This window comes from Emydura macquarii, unplaced genomic scaffold, assembly GCF_026122565.2.
Source record: "Emydura macquarii macquarii isolate MOO-44397 ecotype Brisbane River unplaced genomic scaffold, CSIRO-AGI_Emac_v2 contig_1253, whole genome shotgun sequence".
Taxonomy (NCBI): Eukaryota; Metazoa; Chordata; order Testudines; family Chelidae; genus Emydura; species Emydura macquarii.
In genome coordinates, this window is record NW_027131390.1 from 91640408 (window position 1) to 91660998 (window position 20591).

General features: G+C 37.3%; 1 protein-coding gene across 1 annotated transcript in view; it reads left to right on the forward strand.

Annotated features, from left to right (window-relative positions):
• Positions 1-20591, forward strand: part of LRP1B (LDL receptor related protein 1B) — a 1171881-nt gene that overhangs the window by 229234 nt on the left and 922056 nt on the right. The window contains 1 exon segment of the mRNA XM_067549510.1: positions 574-696. Coding sequence (XP_067405611.1) covers positions 574-696 — 123 coding nt within the window.

A 20591-nucleotide genomic window follows, 5' to 3' on the forward strand; every position in this document is an offset into this window, starting at 1 on the left:
GAATTTAATAAGTCTGTATAAAAAAATAGTTAAAATTATGAGAGCAGGATCTTTGGCTCTCACAGAAGGCCTTTCCTGGAAAAAAGCTTTCAATTTGGATACACAGTTTGTAAAAGCTTTTTGAGGAGAAAATAAGGAAATCACATCATCACTGATAGTCATTTTTCATAATAACCAGCCATTGTCATTCAGGCAGATAAAGACTTAAAGCTTGTTGGACTCCATATAATGACCAAGATGATCTTATGATGGTATGCTTAAAACTAAAAATAAACAAAAAATATATGAAACATTTATTTTATTTTAATAGGGTCAGATTATGTTATCCCTACTCATACTTCCTGGTTGGACCTCAATCTCTGAATTTACTTCAGTAGGGCTTCCCAGAGATGTATTGCTCAGTCTAAGTATGAGCATTATAATCCGTCCATTAAATATCTCATTCAACTTTCACCTCATAGTCATATTCTTTTGTGTATTTGTTTTAATTTCCTATTTCATAATAATGTCATTTTATCTCTTTATTTTCACACCTCTGATAATCATCCCATGTAAAAACATTCTTATTTTCAGAAGAACAGCTGTGTGACGTAGGAGAGTTTCTTTGCAAAGATCATGTGACTTGTGTGTCTCAAACTTGGCTATGTGATGGAGAACCTGACTGTCCAGATGATTCAGATGAATCTTTAGATGCCTGTAAGTAAAAAGGACCACATGTTATCCTTATTTTCCTTTGAAGTGTAACATGTATAGCTATAATGTATGGTTGTAAGAGTGGATTTTGATTTTAAAAAAAAATCCCAAGCGAGTCTTTGTACCATGGAGAATAGGTTACACTCAATGTGCAGGTGTGAGATGAAAGAACTGGAAGGTGTTTTGCTCATGTGTCATTTTATAATGAACAGTATCATTAGATCCTATGTTCCATATTCTCTTCCTGATTTAGTAGAATAGCTATAGAGTGCAGAAGCAATGGTAGACAAAGAAAGGAAAATAATGTTTCTTCAAAAAAGAAAAAGAAGTGAATATTGCAACAAAATGTGTGACAGAGAAGCACTGAGACCTCAAAGGAGGGAAAGGAAGATGGGAAGGCAAAACACGGAAAAGTGTAATAAGAAAAGAGAGGCAAAGTATGAAAAAAAAACCAGGGAAAGATTTAATAAAACATGTTTAATCTTAATAAAAAAAATTATTTTCTCTGTGACTGAGAGCTACTGGAGAGCAGAGCTCTTGCAAGCTTCTCGGATTTCTGGACTTCTGATAAAGTGATATTAAATCTTAATGTTCCCTTGTTTCCTACATTAAGAGGAAAATGAGGCAACTTCCTGGTCTATGTGCCCATGATAATTAGCTCATGTAAGAGAGGATACTGACAAAATGCAATGTTCTTTTTGGTGTAATATAAAAGCTAGGGATTGGCTTTACCTACTAAAAGTACAGAAAATGTCATATATCAGACCAAATTAGGAATTATAATCCTAGTTTTTTAAATCACGGGCAAGGAGTCAACACATGCTGGTTTGCTATGTGACACTGGACAAGCTTCCTGTGCCAGAGTTTATTCATCTGTAAAATAAGTATAATAGTTACTCTCTGGGGGTATTTGAGGGATCACTAAGTAATGGTTTGTAAAGCAGTTTTGAATCCTCAGGAGAAAAAAGATGTATATAAGTATGAAGCATTTTTTTAAATCCTCATTAATGTTCATAATTAGCAGTGGCATGCTCCCTTCCCAATACATCTTTTTCATTTAAAGCTATGCTGGGTTCTGTGGCTATATTTAAACATACTATCAGCTGTGAAAATGGGTTACAAAAATGACATGCACAAACATATTATGCTAGACGTGTTGCCCCCTTCTCATTCTTTAGAATTTTCCAGTGGAAAGACCTCATGATTTGGCAGTAAAAGATCAGTCCAGGTAACAGGCACCAAACATATTTTGCCAGCAGTATTGTCGCCTTCCAGGCCCCCTGACAGGGAAGGCAGTTGCCCAGGGGCCCAATGACTTAAAAGGGTGTAGGCAGATGGGAGGATAGATACGTATCCTCCTCTCCTCCACACACCCCTTTCTACCGAGCCCCCCCCCCCCCCACTCATGCTTTCGATCCCTTCCCTGAGCCAAGCTTATTTATTATGTGCCATGCAGATTCCTGGGCAGGCTGAGGAAGTGGTATCTGCTACCCAGCTTCCTGGGTTCACCAGTAATCTCCCTGGGAACTCCAAGGGACCCAGAAAGTTGAGTAGCAGATATGGCCTCCTCAGCCACCAGGAACCTGCATGACACATAATAAATAAGTAAACTTCTGGCGCAAGCCCACTCAGACTCAGCCGTCCCTTTCTAGGGGGGCTATTGACTGTTCTGCCCTGCCTGAAATTGCTGTTGGTGGGCCTGCCTCTCTCTCTCTATTTTATTCACCTGCTGAGGACATCTTCCCTATATATTTGTTCCCAAGTCATGGTATTAATATTAATAGGTCCTCGTTTGTCTGATGAGCAATGTTTGGCATTTTGAAATGGAATGCTTTGCTCTTTTCATGCTGCCCAGGCCAAACTCATTCTACTGTATCTAAATGTGCATAAATCCCTACCTACTTCTGTTTCCTGACAATAATTAGCATCAGGAGAAAACCACTCAACTGGTAATAATCACATACCATTCCTTTTCTTGGGTCCAATCCTCAGCTGGTATAAATTGGCATACCTTCATAGAAGTCAATGGAGCTACATCAATTTTCACCGGTTGAGTATTAAACCCCTTCTGTTTCATTTGCATCTTGAACTGTGAAACAGAATTTTTCCTGCTACTTTACATGAACCTACTCTGCACTTGATCATGATTTTCTGCATAGCTGATGCACATAAAGAGAAACATCTTTTAAAAGGCCGGGTGAGCCATCCCCAAATTCTCAGTGCAAATATCAGTGCTTAAAATGAAATATTTTTGTTGCTTAAGTTAGAGTACACTCGAAAAGCTTTCTACAAAATATAATCTTAGCTAAACATATAACATCATAGTTCATTTTTCTAACTAGAACTTATGTATAGAACTCCATGTAAAAGGACTGCTCCTTTTAAACCCTTATGCCCATCCGGTTCCCAAGGGATTTCAGTGTCACCACACTGGCCCCTTGTCCCCTTCTGCAGCAGTTTGACTTCCCCTCTCTCCCCACACAACTCCACCAGCCATAAAGCACTGTTCCCTTCATTCAGCCAGCCAGACAACCTCCCCCTCTGCTTAAAGATGCTGTGCGATCATTAGCAAGGAGTGTGACAGATCTGTCCTGTCACTGCCTAAGCTGTTCCCAGTCTGAGGATATGGGGCTTTCATCACCAAGCTGTCAGTTTGGTGCTTTTCACTAATGCTAAATGTACTCACAAATAGTTTCAAAAAAGCAAAAGCAAATTCTTATAGGAAATCCACTTTTACCCTGTTGTGGTGTTTTAGCAATGATTGTTTCTGTTCTCAAAGGAGTTTTTGCTCTTTATAGTACCAAAAAAAAAAAAAAAAAAAAGCTGGTCCAGTAATTCATAATGAACAATTTATTGAAAAAAATTTGCTTCTTTTCTGTTAGTGACTTGTCTGTGACAGAATTATAATTATTTTCTAATATATTCTTTCTTTGAAATCAGTAACCAAATTTCTGTAACTATTTTTAGACTTTAGTTGGTTTATAAGCAGCTTGTTACAAGTATTCAGGATTCATAATTCCATCAGTTTGATTAGTCACCTAACTGCATGAGGACAGATTCTGTAGTTAGGAAGACCAGCACAGCTCAGTTGAAAGACAATAGACTTATATCAATCCACTTCAGCCAGGGACCTGACCCATTCCATGTTTCTATTTTACTGAGAGATGAACTCAGTCCTTAGCATCAAGATTCTGTTATGAATGCCCACATAATTTTTGCAATATTTGCTTAAAATTCATTGTTTCCACAAACATTCTGGTCTATAAATTCATTTGCTAGACTATTTGTAGGAAGTAAACATTGTTGAAGTAAATGCATTTTTTAAAAAATCAAGTTTTCTGCCACATTTGTCCAGCTCTACAAATGACCTTGAGTATAATGTTTAAACACCTGTATGACAAAATCTACGTTGTCACTTGTTTGAAGTACACAAAACCCTAGCAACATTTAGCATCCATGCTTTCAGTTTTAGTATCCTTGTCACCAATATTAGCCTCTAATAACTGAATATATTTGCCTTTTTGAGCAGCTGCTGCCTGATTTGAGATGGAAAACTCACTAATCATATCTTGAAATGCCAACTGCCTGTACAATGTTATCATCTCCAGACACAGATTTATGTCCAGCCTGTCTTGTTCACTTGTTGGGTCTCTGCCTAAAATACTCATCATACATATAAGCCATGCTTCCACCAACAAGTGCCAATGGTTTTCCAAATGAAATCCAGAAACTTGGATTGTGAATCATGCATATTTCAGGGTGTTATTTTTTTCTCAGTGATAGTGTTAAAGATACAAAGATACAAAATACTTACATCCAAATGACAAATGTCTTTACTATTTAGAACTTTTTGTGTTAGCAAATTCTGGATTTATTTCTGGCTTGTGCAGCTCTCTCTCTCGCTTCCCTCCCACTCTCCCCTTATTCGCAGACTGCTCTTTGCCAGAGAGCACCTTGCTGACCAGGGGCAAAAAAGAAGTGGAATAGGAATCAGCCACTCCCCGCTGATTTCTCTGTGAAACTGTAGGCATCAGGTTCAAAAACAAAACACCCTCCTCCCTCACAAAGCTGTGCAGGCATCTCAGCAGCAGTTCCACCACAGGACAATGTCTTCCTCAGGACTCACTGCTGTCCTCTGGCCATGAGGTGGAGACCTTCACTCCTAAAAATGTGGTGTGTGAAGGGGGATTGAGAAGTGATGCAAATGTACACAGAACTTTCTCAGCATCCCATATGACTTCAGACTTTACTGCCTGTCAGAATTGGCCTTGACTCCAAGCATTGTTCTTACTTCATGAACAGCTTATAGAGCCAAAAACACAGTACAGTATCTATACTTGTTTCTCTGTCAACATACAAGAGCTCTGCCAATTTTCAATCCATTATTTGGCAGTATAAAAATGTGGAAGAACAAGTTACTTATCCCAGCAGAAGCATTTGTAAGCCTGAGACTGAGGAATTGTACAGACAATCTTCCTACCTTTCATATTCTTCATAATTCGTTATACTTTCTCTTCTACCCTAGCACTGTAGATCTCCTTTAAGTGACATCTGAATCACTTTCATTAGAAAACAATCAGCTTCACCCACTTTATTTGGGGTGGACAGGTCCTAGTAAGTTAGGATATTGTAAGGACCCCAGACTATGTGGTAAATGGCCTGTAGTTCTGGCCGAAAGCACTACTTGATCACTTTAAGATCCAAAATCTCATGAAACACTGGAGGCATAAATACATCAACATGCAATGGATAAACCCAATTCCATCTTTTCAGTGATATGTAGCAGTATTGGTTCTTGAGACACCATATCTTAAAATTGCATAATTTTAGATTACTATTTTGCCTTTCCTTCAGTTCTGACTTGATTTTGGTGGCCCCATCACCAGAATTCATAGTACTTGAACCTATACTATATAATTTCTGAGAGTTGGTTAAACCATTAATTTCTTGAGAGATCTTCTTCTAGGATCTTGAGAGACTATTAGCTTCTAAAATCCATTCTGAAATTGAAGTTTGGGAGGAAAGCAAAAGCTCAAAAGCTATTTGAGTGAAATTGCTGATATTCTAGGTAACATTCAAATAACAAAAAGAATGAAAAGAATAATTTAATATTAGTGCCACACTTTGTTTGCTTACTTGCCAGTGCAGGGAAATGCTTTTAGCAGATTAACACAAGTGCTTTGAGGAGCAACCAACTTTTCTAAGCTTGGCCTACACTAGCAACTTATGTCAGTATAACCATGTCAACACCCTTGAGCAATGCAGTTATGCCAACCTAACTCTGGTATAGGCAATGCTATGTTGACAGGAAGGCTTCTCTTATCGACATAGCTACCGCCTCTCTATGCCAATGAGAAAAGCCCTCCCATCAGGGTAGGTAGCGTCTTTACTGAAGTGCTGCAGTGGCGCAGCTGCACTACTGTTGCATTTTAAGTGTAGACGAGCCCTAAGTACTGGTCCTGCCACACTGATCAGAAAGACAATATGCTTCATTCCTGAGCTCCAGCAGCAGCTTCCAGTAGAAGAACGTTTCTGTTTGCCAACATTAGAGACAACTTTGCATTTCATTCTTTCCTAAGGATGTTAAACTGTTTCTTAGACACAGGCATGTTCTTGCATTTGTGAAATAGCTCTCTTTGGAAAACTTAAGTGGTGCATTGACTTTCTGTCCAAGTGACACATCAGAAAAGGTAGCTGATCTTTTTTTTCTTGTAACTTGTCTGAAACTACTTCATCATCTGTGAAGGCTGGAGTGATCCAGATATTTCTGCTCTCATTATTTGTTTCACAGTGTGCTGCAATATAAGTTCTGGAATTAAATATCTAAATTTTGCATAAATATAATTTTTTCCTTAGTGAAAGTAAGTGACAAGTAAGTTGTGCTCAGGTAGGCAACATTAATTTGCTATGATAGGGAAATCACATGGTTTCCAAAATAAAAATCCTATTTCAACAACAACAAAAATGCTGGAGAGCCTGTCATTTTTTTCCTCAAATCTTATTTTTGCACTTCTTTGATTTTAAATCCTGCTTTATAATAGTTCTTTTTCTTAATTTATTCAGTACAAGAAGTGAATATTTATTTATTTACTTATGTATTTATAACAAATTCCTGGACTTGAGCACAACTTCAGTGAGGCTTTATTGAGAGAAATACATAAGTAAATGCCATAACTAACTGTAGATTTGCATATATTATCTTTTAATCATAGAAAAGTATCAAATGTTAAAGAGAAATCTGTGTATCCATTGGGCATGTTATACTGGGTAAAGTTTCAAAGGCCAATTTAAAAATCTGAATATGATTTGGACATGTTCACAACATCTTTTGGCATGATTAGTTATACATGTAGATATATAAACAAGTCTTTAAAATGTTCCTCTGAAATCAGTATGCTTTATATATGCATAAACATATATAAAGAGATGATAGTATCTCAGCAGGTTGGCTCATTAATCATTAATTAATTCACCACTTGCAGATGTACAGCAGTACAGTCTGTGCCCCATTTTAGTCTTTCTTAAACCAAATGGCACCCTACAGTGGGTATGGCAAAAGCTACATTTATTTGTGTTTGTGAAACATTTTGAGATCATTATGTGAAATACACTCTGAGTAAATGTCCCCTCTCTACTGGGGGGACATCGGTAAGTGTATGCTCCTGCTTAAATCCCACCACAAATTTAAACACTAAATTTCTGCTGACTTCTGCGGTTGATCTTACCCGGTGTTTTTCATGCAGTGATCTCAAAGTGCTTTATAAACATGAATAAGTGAAGCATTGTATATCTCAGTGGGGAAGATAAGAGCTCTAAGAGATCACCCTTTCCATCACTTTAGTCAGTTCCAACACAAAACAGTCCAGGTTTATGTAGCTCCGGTTTCTATCGCTCGTCAGACAACTCCCATGCAACTTATCAGTCATGAGAGTAAAAAATGCAGCTACAAATGTAGTAGGGAAGGATTTAAACTGCATCATATATTTCACCAACAGCAAAATATGAACATAGGGAAGATCAGCATTTCTTCATTTTTGGTCCTGGAAGATTATCTTGTCCATAGGTTGTTCCAGAGCAGGTTTTGTGCATGGGGGAAAACCATAATTTAAACGAATGCATTTGACAGTGGTTCTCTTTCTTAGATTCTGGAAAACACTTAACTACAGTACAAAGGCAGAATGGGGTCTCTGGAGAACGGTGGCCACTGCCAAAATTTCAGAAACAATTGGATCATTTTGTGGAATAATTGCTTGCTAAATTGACCTTTCTACACTGAAGTGGCTGTAAAGTTAGACACTCAAAAAAGCATTCCAACCTGATATATACTCGTACATCTTTTTTTTTTAAATGAGCAAATCAATCTTTTGGAAAACTTATAAAAATAATTCATACCTAGACTGAAACTTTGTCACATTTTTAGCCCAAAGCAATTTTATTTTTTTTAGCTAAGCTATAAATCACCAAATAACAAGATTTGTGATGGAAATGCTGACATTAACCTGAACTCTACCAATGCTGCTGGGCATTTGAACATGGTTCTTCCATTCTTATCCAAAATGTAGCCTTACTTTCAGGCCACTTGTGCCTCTACCAAAATGCAAGTGAAAACTGATTTATCAGGTTCTGTTCCTATCTAATCTTTCTGCTCTACTTCCCTAACCCTTTATTTCCTTCGTCACAGATAAACTGGAGGGGGCTCATACTAGCCTCTTGTTATTAGAGACTGACGGAGGCAGGGAACAGAGTAGAACAGGGTGAATGTGGGTGGCAACACAGCAAGAGGCATTCCCTTCCCTCACTTTCTGAGGACCTCCTCCAATCCACAGAAGTGGAGCCAGTCTCTTGCAGAAATTAGGAGGTGCACAGGAATAGGGCTGTCTCTGAAAAAGTGCATGTCTTCTTTGGAGAGCCTTAGAAAAGAAGCTGAGAGGTCCTTCAGACCCTTCCTGAACTTTTGGAGGCTTATGATTTCTCACCAATACCTATCTTCAGGGAACCAGCCAACCAATCCCTCCCCCACAAGCTTAAAATATGTATTTTTTTTCATTGGTAAGCTTTAATTGAACCACCAGCCATTCAATAAACCTAAATAGGGTCCCTCGGCTTCTATTTTATTTTGACTTTTTTCTTCGAAATTGATTAGATTTTGAGTCCTTTTAAGTTTCAGGTGTGTCCTAAAGAATCATCTTGATAAAATACCCCATATAGAATCATAGAAATGTAGGGTTGGAAGGGACCTCAAGAAGTCATCTAGTCCAGTTCATGTGCTGAGGCAGGACCAAGTAAATTAAGACCTTCACTGACTTGTATTTGTCTAACCTGTATTGAATCCCCATCAGTGGAGGTTTTTCACAACCTCCAGAACTTAGCTACCCTAATAGTTAGCAAGTTTTTCCTAATATTTAACCTAAATCTCTTTGTTCCTGATTATTACTTGGCCGTCCTCCAGTGGACATGGAGAATTATTGATCACAGTCCTCTTTATAAAACCCCTTAAAATATTTGAAAACTGTTATAGGAGCCCCCCTCAATCTTCTTTTCTTAAGACTAAACGTCCATTTTTTTAATCTTTCCTCACAGGTCAGGCTTTCTAAATATTTTATCATTTTTGTTGTTCTCTTCTGGCCTCTCTCTAGTTTGTCCACATCTTTCTTAAAGTGTGGTGCCTAGAACTGAACACACTACAGCATCTGAGGCCTCACCAGTGCTGAGTAGAATTATCTCCCATGTCTTACATATGACATTCCTGTTAACATATTCCCAGAATATTAGCCTCTTTCACAACTTCAGCACACTGTTGACTCATTAAATTTGTGATCCATTATAACTCCCAGATCCTTTCAGCAGTACTTCCCCATTTTGTAGCTGTGTGTAAGATTGTTTTCTTACTAAGTGTAGTACTTTGCACTTATCTTTAGCAAAATTCATCTTGTTGATTTCAGACCAGTTCTCCAATTTGTCAAGGTCATTTTGAATCCTATCCTATCCTCCAGAGCATGTGCAACCTCTATGAGCTTGGTGTCATCTGAAAATTTTAAAAGCATGTTCACCATTCAGTTATTTAAGACATTAATGGCAATATTGAGTAGTATTGAACCCAGGAATGACCCTGTGTGACCCCACAGATAACTCCTCCCAGTTTGACGACAAATCACTGATAATTATTATTTTTGAGTACAGTCTCTCAACCAGTTGTGCACCCATCTTATTGTAATATCAGGTAAGCCACATTTCCCTAAGGCTGATCTGTGCACTGCAGTGCAATAATTATGGACAGGATTGAGTAATACTGGGGGAGAGGATGCACATGTCCGCCCAAAAATGCAACTGTTGACTTTGCTTCTACCAGTGTTCAGCTCTCTTTGAAGCTAGGAATGAGCTTGCTGGTTGCCAGGCAGCTGTTACTCAGTGTAGTTCTCGCCATCTGTATGGCTGTGACATCGGCTACATGAGGAATACTCGTGCGATTTCTAATAGTAGAGATGATTGCCCTACATAGCCTCAATGTCTATGTCAGTGCCTGCCTGCCCAACCCTGCCCAAAGTTTGCAGTGCTGGTATTGGAAGGGAGCTTTTTCTTTCTTATTCTTTTCTGATTCCTATGCCATGTCCATCACCATAGTATCTGAGCCTTGAACCTCATTCCTCCTCTAACCTACCACTCCACTACACAAGGGTCATTTGCTCCTTCTGTACAACCTGCCATAGCCTGGGAATACACTAGCCATGTGCATGCACTGGGGGAGACCCAAACCCTTCGGGAACCAAAAAATACCAGTTCCCCACTACCAGAAGGGATCAGTTTCCCTCCAAACCAGCTAACTAATATCCAGAGTCCACAGGATGGATCTAACTGATGCTCTTACTTCTGCTGATGTATTGGGGAGGAGAACGTGTGCTGAGTTGAAAGGATGGAACTGTAAGAATTGAGGAATTAGGCAAGTGATAGTGAGAAGAGTGTGCTACTGATGGATGCTTCTGGAGGTTGAAGAGTATTGGACTGGATTATTTTTTTATGAAGAAGAGTATTTTGCACAGGGAACATCACCTGTATCATTGACTGATGTGCAATATTTTTGTGAGAGCTCTTTATTAGAAGTTTGGCAACACTTCCCATTCCCCTTTCTTCTCTTGCCCTCTCTCCTTTCATTATTAGTGGTGTCTAATTTAATCTGTTTTGGTGGGGTTTTTTTTGCTCTCCTCCCATTCTCCCCTTCTTTCTATCTCTTTCAACCCTTCCAGTGCCTTCCTTACTCTGTCTGCCTCTGAATTCCAGCCCTCACCCTTGCTTTCTGTCCTCTTTTTGTCACTGTCCTTTTCCCTTTTTTGCTCATCATCTTCTCTCTTTTCCATTCCTCCTTCATACTCTAAATCTTTTCCTCCATTTCCCCTCCTCATTTTTTCTCCCTCTCAGTGGTTCTCCTTCTAGCTCATTCCCTATCACCCCCACATCTTATCCTTTCCTTCTGTACACATATCCTCCTTCTTACTTCCCAATTTTATCACCTCTCCTTAACAATCCTTGGTCCCTTGCTATCCATCCCTAATTTGGGAGTGTAACTCATGGTTCTGCCCTACAGCTGGGTTTGAACAGTCATCATCAAGAGGAGAGATTTGGGGAGACCGATGGAGTAGATTTCAACTCAATCTGGAGGATAATCCATTCAGATTTCTCAGAATTGTGTGATAGTGCTGATTGTTTGGGTGCATGCACATTACCTAGTTGGCACTGCTTTGGTAAAATTGCTTTGGGGTGGGACAAACTATTGCACGACATTGTCTATTATTTAAATGATATTAAGATTTTAAAACATTTTTAAAAAGTTACTTTTGACTTTTCGCGTACAAATAGATAATTATAGGTTTTACAACACATGGATTTACAAAATTACAATAATCCTTTATAGTAAACTTCTTATTGAAAGGCAGTTGCCTGAATTGATGCCACTTCACCTCGGACCCCAGTTGCAATGAAACCCATTACAAATTCTCTTATTATAATAATAACATGTTTGGCCTTTAGACAGAGCACTAAAAAGATGCAGTGTATTTAAATAGTGGTTGGGTGTTCTTTATTTCACACTTGAAAATATGTTGAAGTATATTAATTTGTTTTTCTTCTCAAAATTACTGATGAAAACCATTGTCATTCACAAGCAGGTGGCTTTCTGGAAAAAGTGTGAAATTGCTCTTTTTAAAAGCAGAGTTATGATTTAAAATAAAGATTTTGATGTTTTATTAGCCGTACAGTGCAAAGCAGTTTTAGTCAGCAGAAGAGCACTTTACTATGGACTGAGAAATAATGCAAGACAAAAGCAGTTATTCAGTGTATAATGTATAACTATGAAAAATTACTTAACTCGCTATATCAGCAGTCTCGATTCAACTGAAATACAGTTTAGTCTTTTTAATAAGGCAGCTGAAGTGTATCAAAAGAAAATGTCAAAAAGAACTTCTTTCTAAATATATCCCATTAGGATTTAGTTCTTAATAGTTAACTTATGATATAAGGACCTGATCTTGAAAACATTTACTTACATTAGCATTAATACTTAGCCATGTATGCGTAAGTGAAATATGAGTCTGTGTAGAGGGAAATATCACAAGGTCTATGTTGCCTTAAACTTAAGATGCCTAAATCCTCCAAATAAGTCTTAAGTGATGTACAAGCCTTGGGCTGGCCTTCTGCCAATCTGAATTTAATTTTACTCCGAACAAGTAGAGTCTACTCATGCAATTAAATGCATACAGGATTGGGCTCAAAATATGGTGTGTAAATTGTCCTTACTAATTATTTTGACTTCCTTGGCTTTCTGGATTCGTATAAGAGGCAAATCCTCTTCAAATACACTTCACAATCTAAAGAAACAGATAACATCAACTATAAAAAGGAGATCCCTATACTACAATGGCATGATTAAATATATTAGTAGGTGAGAAGTAATGTGATGACTATTTTACTTGTTCTGTATTGTAAATAATCCGTCTCTAGGGTCTGATCTAATGAGCATTGAAGTCAATGGAACTATTCAGTGAACCAGGCTCGTAAGAACTTATTTGTAACTATTATGACATGTTTAGCATTTTTAATTAATAGTAGATCTTACTAGGAGGTTGGATTTAACAAACAATTATGTTAATTGATATATACTGCCTCCTTACTTTAACAGATTTATTTTCACATTTGAATCTTAATCCAATAACATAGGGCTTGGCTTCTGCATCAGAATCGTGTGTGTGCGTGCGAGCGTGTGTGTGTGTGTGTGTGTGTGTGTGTGTGAGAGAGAGAGAGAGAGAGATATTCCTATAGGACCAAATCTCACTCCCCTTTCTTGTGCTAACAGTCCCAAAGATTTCAAGAGGTCTACTTTGATGAGTAAGGCCAGTATGATTTTGCCATTTGTGTATTGACACGGTTATTTAATTTGATTAGTCTTACATTATTCATAATGCTTTTGTGGGGGTAGGAAAATCCACTAAGCCTTTATTCCCGACACTTTATTCTGGATATTGATGGAACTTTTTTGACAATACAAGAAGGTTCTTAAAGTGTAAAATGTAAATTCTTAAAGATGATAAAACCTCTAAAATAGCTAAAATATTACCCCAAAAACAAACAATGCAATTGATCCTACTTAATTACATGCTTAATAATTTTATGCCATTGTAAAGCACCCTGACTATGTATTCATCCATTTCATATTCACTGCCACTACAGACTTCCTCCTTGTTATTTGCTTTGCATCTCATCATTACCATGCACATAAAATTAGTATTCTTAGAATTTTTATAGTATTATTTCCATATAAAATAAGGAAAGGACTAATATATGAATGCTAAGCAGCTCATTAATGTGGTTTGTAATATATCTATTCATGATAAAAGCAGCTGAGAAGTGCAGATATAAAATAGTACTTCAGTGCTAGAGTATATCTAAGATTAGAAGAATCATGCTTTGGATAATAAATACTTTGGGGAAAACGGCCTTAAATACAAATAAAATCAAAGCAAGTGCTTTGTATGCTTAATTAAATACAGTAACAGACGGCATTCATTTTAGCTAAATAATTACTATATTATTGGCATTGACCACCTGTGATTTTTCATAAAAACAATCATGGAGATTAATGGTGTGGTTTCATTTTAAAAGACAAAAAACTACATCTAAATGGTATTAAGGACCTCTTCATTTTTGGTCTGCCATTAGCATAAAAATTCAGTTAGTGACTGAATCACTGAGCATAGAAGGATAGAAGGATAGAAGCATATGGAAGGTGAAAGCTGTGTGTTGGTCCAAGACCCCCAATCCATCAGTGAGCTCTGCACAGGACACCCATTGTGCCTTGTACTGAACCCAAGTGAAGTCAATGTGACTTCTTGTGGGTGAACAATTCTACCTACACAGAGCAAATTGCAGGACTGAGGCCCAGATTTGGGAAGATTAAACGTTGCTATCTGAAATTCCATTCTTTGGGTTCAACTCATCTTAAGACCTTAATATATATATATATAGATTTGGTTTGTTTTTTCTTTAACTAATCCATGTGTTTGTTTTTTTTTTTTTTGTTTATTACTGTACTAAAATAGAGTAGCTGGGCTATCATTTTGTTGCATTTAAACTAAGTTTCCCATTAAGTCATGTGAGTTTCAGATTCAATCTTATGAACCTCATTTCTCTAGTTTTCTCTGATACTTAACCTAGGGTCAGATCTAGCCCTTGAGCTCTGCTTGGTTACCACAGTGAAGAGAAGTACATGTAAATAAGACAGACCAGTTCTATAGGCAATTAAACTGATGTCAATAAATGAATTTTGATCATTTAAAAGATCCTTTGCATGCACGGGACTGATTCTGAATTTTAATATCTTATTTTATATTTTCTTATGTAAAAAAAATACATGGTCTATTAACAATGAAACACAGCACAACACAAAGTACCTAGGGCTTGATACTACTGCATGCTAAGTAATGATGAAAGAAGTACAAAGAGGCAAAACGCTAACCCAAAGCATGTGGGGTGAAATCCTGAACTCTGTTGAAATCATGGGCAGGATTTCACCCTCAGCTTTTATTTAACTCTGCAGGGAGGCTTCAGGAAAAATGTTCATAGTATACATCAACATGAATAAATGTCTACATGCACAGGGAGAAATATACACCTATTCAGAAGATCAGTACAAGACCTGTGCACAACAGTTTTTGGTTTATGCTGATAGTCTAAGTGGGATTTAATTGGTGAAGAGACATTGTGCTGGCCCTCTGCAGAGGGGTGAAAGGAACACCAGTGAGTCATTGTGCCTAGGGCTGAAGATACACCTGGTCAGGGAACAGTGCCCCAACATCTTTATTAATCACTTAATCATTTCCCATAGTAAAAAATAAAAATGGACAAATTTCTCAAAGAATTATATTTTAATCTATCTCCAGACATAGGGGGGAAAGAATTACTAGAATAAAATTACTATAGAACTGGAAATATTTGCATAAAATATATCTCACATGGCCTGGAGTTAAAAACACATTTCTTGTAAAGAAATCAATATTTCAGAATGTCCCCTTCCCATTTCTGAGCAACAGATAACATTGCAATGCAAAACCATACAGTTTTATGTCTGCAACCATAACAAGATTTATTTTGAATGAGTTCAATAAAAAAAAATAAAGCCAAATGATTTCTGTGAGCAGATGATAGATTAAAATGATGCATGTAGTGTTTCTTGACCTCTGAAACTTGGCCTCTTTATTTTTGGGCTGATGCTGTCAGGCACAATACCCGCAAAGATGAGAGCACACTAGCGTTCAGACAGCCCTTATCTGTATTGCTGACACAAGTTAGTAAAATCAGTAATACAGATAACGATGTGGCGAACAACGGAGCAGTCCATTAAAAAAATACTTAAATGAGGGCTCTGTAAGAAGAATAGCTAAAGAACATTTCCTGGCCTCAGGAAGGAAGCTGCAGAGAAAAGAGTGACAGGATATGATCTGATATGATCCTGAATCCAGCAGCAGCACACCCAGTTTGACATAAGCCACGCAGCCTCTACACTTCAAGTTTTTCCCAAACCACCAAATTTCTGCAAGACATTGACATATGCAACCCCTAAAGCTGTGATCTACCTACACATAACTAACCTGCCAGATTTTTGCTCAGTTCAGCTGCTGGAGTCATGGTCGCATCATCATCACACACTCCCTGACAGTAAGGCTAGAAAATAGGCACATGCTTTGGCTTCAGACCTGATCTCCAAAGTTCAGATCCACATCTTCCACATAAGCTGTCGACTTGCATCTGGTTATTTTGCGCTGGGCTATCTAATGAACGTAGGACCAAACTTGCAAGGGGATGTATACTTCCTGTGAGATGGTAAGCATCCGAACCACCCACTGAATTCAGTTGAAGATGAGAATACCCACTATGGCAGGAGAGGGTCTGTCAAAAAATGAGCCCTGTAGTTAACTTAAAGCTGTTGGCTTTAAATAATCTTTTCTGTGGCTTTTTCCTTTGTTGGAGACACTGGATCTCACATTTACTTACACTAGGGACTTTTTACACTGCTCTGGTTTACATTTACACCCATTCTAAGGCCTCTTTCTGCTGCCAAAGCAGTGTAAAAGGTGAGTGGTATAAATGAAAGTCAGGCCTTTGTTTTATTCTGCTCTGCTTCCTACATGGTCCTTTTAAATTAAATATTCTTTAGTAAAGATGGTGACCATGGTACAAAAGCCTCATACAGTATTCTGTAATGACCCTGCATTAGTAAACTGCACATAGTGCCCAATTTTCAAACGTGGGCCCCTTCAAAGGACAGCTAAATCATAGATTTGGACATTCTAATCAGGATCCCCATGTTTGATGCCTGAGCCCATATGAAGCCAGAAGTATATTTATCAGCTCACTCATGCCTACTGGAATCACCAAAATAAAAAGGTTTATGAGAAACTCTACATTAGGGAGGAAGGTCTCCACATGAAACCATACCTAATCGCCACTGTCACATTACACATTCAGCAATTCTGTTACAATATGTTCCCATTTTACTGGCATTTGTTATCATAATAAATTCACTATAGCAGAATGTTTTCAGCTGGATAAAGCTTGCACTACTTAATCCACAACCAACAACCAACAATGATATTTAGGGAGTGATCCATGCGTGCCCCTAATAAACTGCTTGTGTTGGACTCATTAAAATATCTTGCCATACTAGAAGACACCAAATATATTAAGTACTGAGCTATGGAAGGAAAAACAAATGTAACATGTCAGGGAAATTCTTTTACATCCATCTAAGTCATTGTAAGATCATATGTGCAGTGGAAAAAAAAAAACAATGGAGGTGCAATAAACTGTGGGCCAGCACCTGCCCAGCTAAAGCCAATGGGGAATCCTTCACTGGCTTTAAGACCAGGTGCTGTAGCTGCATTTGTCATCATTCTTTTGAAAGGAATAGAACACTGAAATGATAATGACTAAATTCAAAAATAAACACAAAGTAGAAAACTAAAGACTGCATAGATTCTTTACAGTGAAATTGTGCATTATTCATAAGTGCTTAGCAAAACAGCAACCTTAAAACCAGTGGAAGTGGCCAGCAGCGGATCCTGCTGGTAGCATAAAGCCAGGATAAAACAGGATGTCCTGCTTCATACTACACACTGTAGGAAGTAAGTATGGGATGGAAGAGGGTCTTGCCAGAGTAACCTGTGTTTCAGAAAGCCCCAGCTACCATAACAGCCTTTTTGCAGTCTGGGACAGCTTCCATAATTGAGAGTGGCCCTGAGCATTCCCGGAGACTGGAATAGCACAACAGCATTACTTTTGTACTCCCTCCTTAAGAAAATCTCTTGACCCAGTCGCTGTATTTTTATGTAATTATAGTAAAATGGTCACTAATGGGGGGGGTGTCTAATTCTTCTCCTGTGCAGAACAATATACAACATCTGCAGTAATTATAGTTGTTAGTACATTACTCTGTGAAGGATGTAGAGAATATAACAGAAATTTGGAGACAAGCTAAAAGGTTTGGAGGACATGGTGTGGGACGATAGAGAAGGATTTTAGGTGTCAGCAATGAAGGCTTGGGTCCAGCATGTAAAAATTTATATATAAAGAACAGGGACATAAAGCAATGCTTTAAGGAGAAGGGATAGTATTTTTTTTTTCATTAATTGGCAACGGTAAGACTAGAAAGAATAGATTCAAATTAAAACAAAATAATTACAGCTGAATTTTCCTTAACCATAAGCTCAACTAGAGAATACAACCAATTTGTACAGGGAAAGGTGATGTAATCACAGTAACTTAAAATTTCAAGCTACTGCTTGATAAGCACCTACTGGAGAAGGTCTAGCTATATTAAAAGGATCTTTCCAAAATGAACTAGATAACCTGCTGTGGGTCCCTTCAAGCCCTAACAATCCTAGGATACTATAAATATCACTATATCTAGAATGAGTTGAGACATAAAGTCAAAAGCTATGTATCTTTAACCACCCTTGCTGAGGTGATAATTAGACAATATACCACACATAGTGTATTATCATTAAATTACTCAGAGGAAAGTTTCCACAGTGAATGCTGTATGAATGAGGTACAAGAGAAGCTGCTGTAGGGAGAGATACAAAGACTGCTTCAGACAACTCTGATAGAATTCATTCATCAACAAAGCATCCTACTGGATCAAGACAGAAATACCAGAGTGCAAGACCTTTGGGAAAGAGACTGTATCGCTGTCTTTAGGGAATTAGAGAAATTGAACCATTATTGCCCATGAGAAACATGGAATCCTGTTGTGAATCAAATGAGGAAAGAATTCAGGAATGGCCCCTTCTTTTAGGACATTTAAAAGCACAATTTTCCTGATATTTATTATGCAGGTAAATCAGTCTTTTCTGTGAATATGTTCAGTGTTTGGGGACTTAAGCAACACATGTTTTGACTGCCATGCATATACCCTAAAATGATGTAGTAAGACTATGAGGTTTTAGCTGAAAAAAATTAAACATATGCAGTGAACTGTTTATAAATCAAATTTTCCATGTAACCATTTTTATTCCTTTCCCTAATGAGTTAAATGCACAAATACATATTATAGTGGGATGGCCTATAAAGACATATAAAATTAATTTTAAAAAAGCAAATGGAATCAATAGCTTCCATATTTTCCCTTTTAGAATTTTAATATATCCAAATTATATTATTAATTTTTTTCTGAATAAAATATTTCATGGGATGAAACTATGATGTATGTTTGAATTTCAGACAGTGGTGAGTATTTACAGTCATGTTAAGCCCTTGAAGAAAGTTATATATCAGAAAGGCAGATATAAACTCCATTATAGCATGCAAATTTTGCCCTTATAACCTATTCTACGCAGGCACTTGCCTCACATATATTTGTTAAGTGAAATTTGAATCCTGTTACATAGAGTGTTGTTTGTTTCTCTAGATTGCAAATGTCCATCCATCCCAAAGTATTTTAGTTTTGATGGTGGCTTTTGCAACAATTGCCAAGTTTCTGTCATAAAGTTATGATAATTAAACTACTGATCCCATTGGGAATTCAGTCACCTCACCATTTAGAGAGCTTTACTCACTAATAATCCAGTCAACACATTTCTTGTTTTCAAGTTATCATTTCTACGCTTGAAGATTCATCCAACAGTTCTTGGGGCATATGATCATTGAAATTGTCAGTTAAGAACCTCCGTGTTAATGAGATGGTTAAAGAACAGTGGCAGCCTACAATAGATAAAGAAGTAAATTAATCCACCTACTAATTCAGCTAACTCTCAGCTCTTTAGTACAATCAAAAGGTGCCTAATGAGTAGAGTTGACGGAGTGGATATTTTCTGAATGTTGCAAAATTGCTTTTTCTTTCATGATCAGTGAAACACATGGGGCATGAGGACATTTAACGATAATGGTTATTACATCTATTTATAGACTATAAATCACCTGACAGGGACAGTGCTGGGATTTCCCAAGCTTTTTAGTAAGCCACTTACCTTAGATGACATTTTTCTTATGTAGATATTAAAATCAGGATTGGTGTTCTTTTTTCTTGGTCACTGCAATATGGAATTATTAAAAGAAAAAACTGCAACATTCTGGATGGCCTGTGCATAAATAGATTACTGAATTCATATGGTTGCTATTAAATATATACCTTATCTTTTTCATATGGCAGTCAGATCTGTTTCCAAAGTTATTTGTTTATGATATGCAGCAGTGATTTTCCAAAAGAGAATGTGAGATGAGTCCTCATTTTGAAATCTGAAAATAAACAACATTTGATGCATGTGATTTTTGGGGGTGGTCTGAAATGTTGATGGTGTCTCTTTAATGTGATAGCCAGATTCTTGACGTTTGCATGAGCATAAAGCACATCAAAGCAAATAGTGAAATGTTGTTCAGAACATTTTGAATTGGTTTACTGGTGCAAATTTGTCTTAATTTCCTGCTAGTCGTGACAACACAGAATTTTTTCCTTAGTGTGATAGACTGCTACAGTAGTTTGCTAATATGTATGTTTCTCAAACATTTGGGATCTATAAAAAAACGTGTATTTCAGAAAGAAGACAGAAAGGTCATAGTTATTTATAACATATTTGTTCAGCAGTCATAACAGCAACATTGAAGTACATCCAAATTGATATATTAAAGCCTACGAAGTATCTCTTTCATTGTAACATCTAGTTCTGCCATTCCTAACACAAATTGAACATGACTTTAATTATGTTACATATTTGAGGCCTAACTATTTTTCTCTTTGTAATAATGCTGTGTTCAACTATCTTAAAAAAATCACTAATGAATATGATACCCTAATCAGAATCCCTTATAGTCATGAACTCCCAGTAGGAAAAATGCATAGCAGATTATTGTAAGTCTCA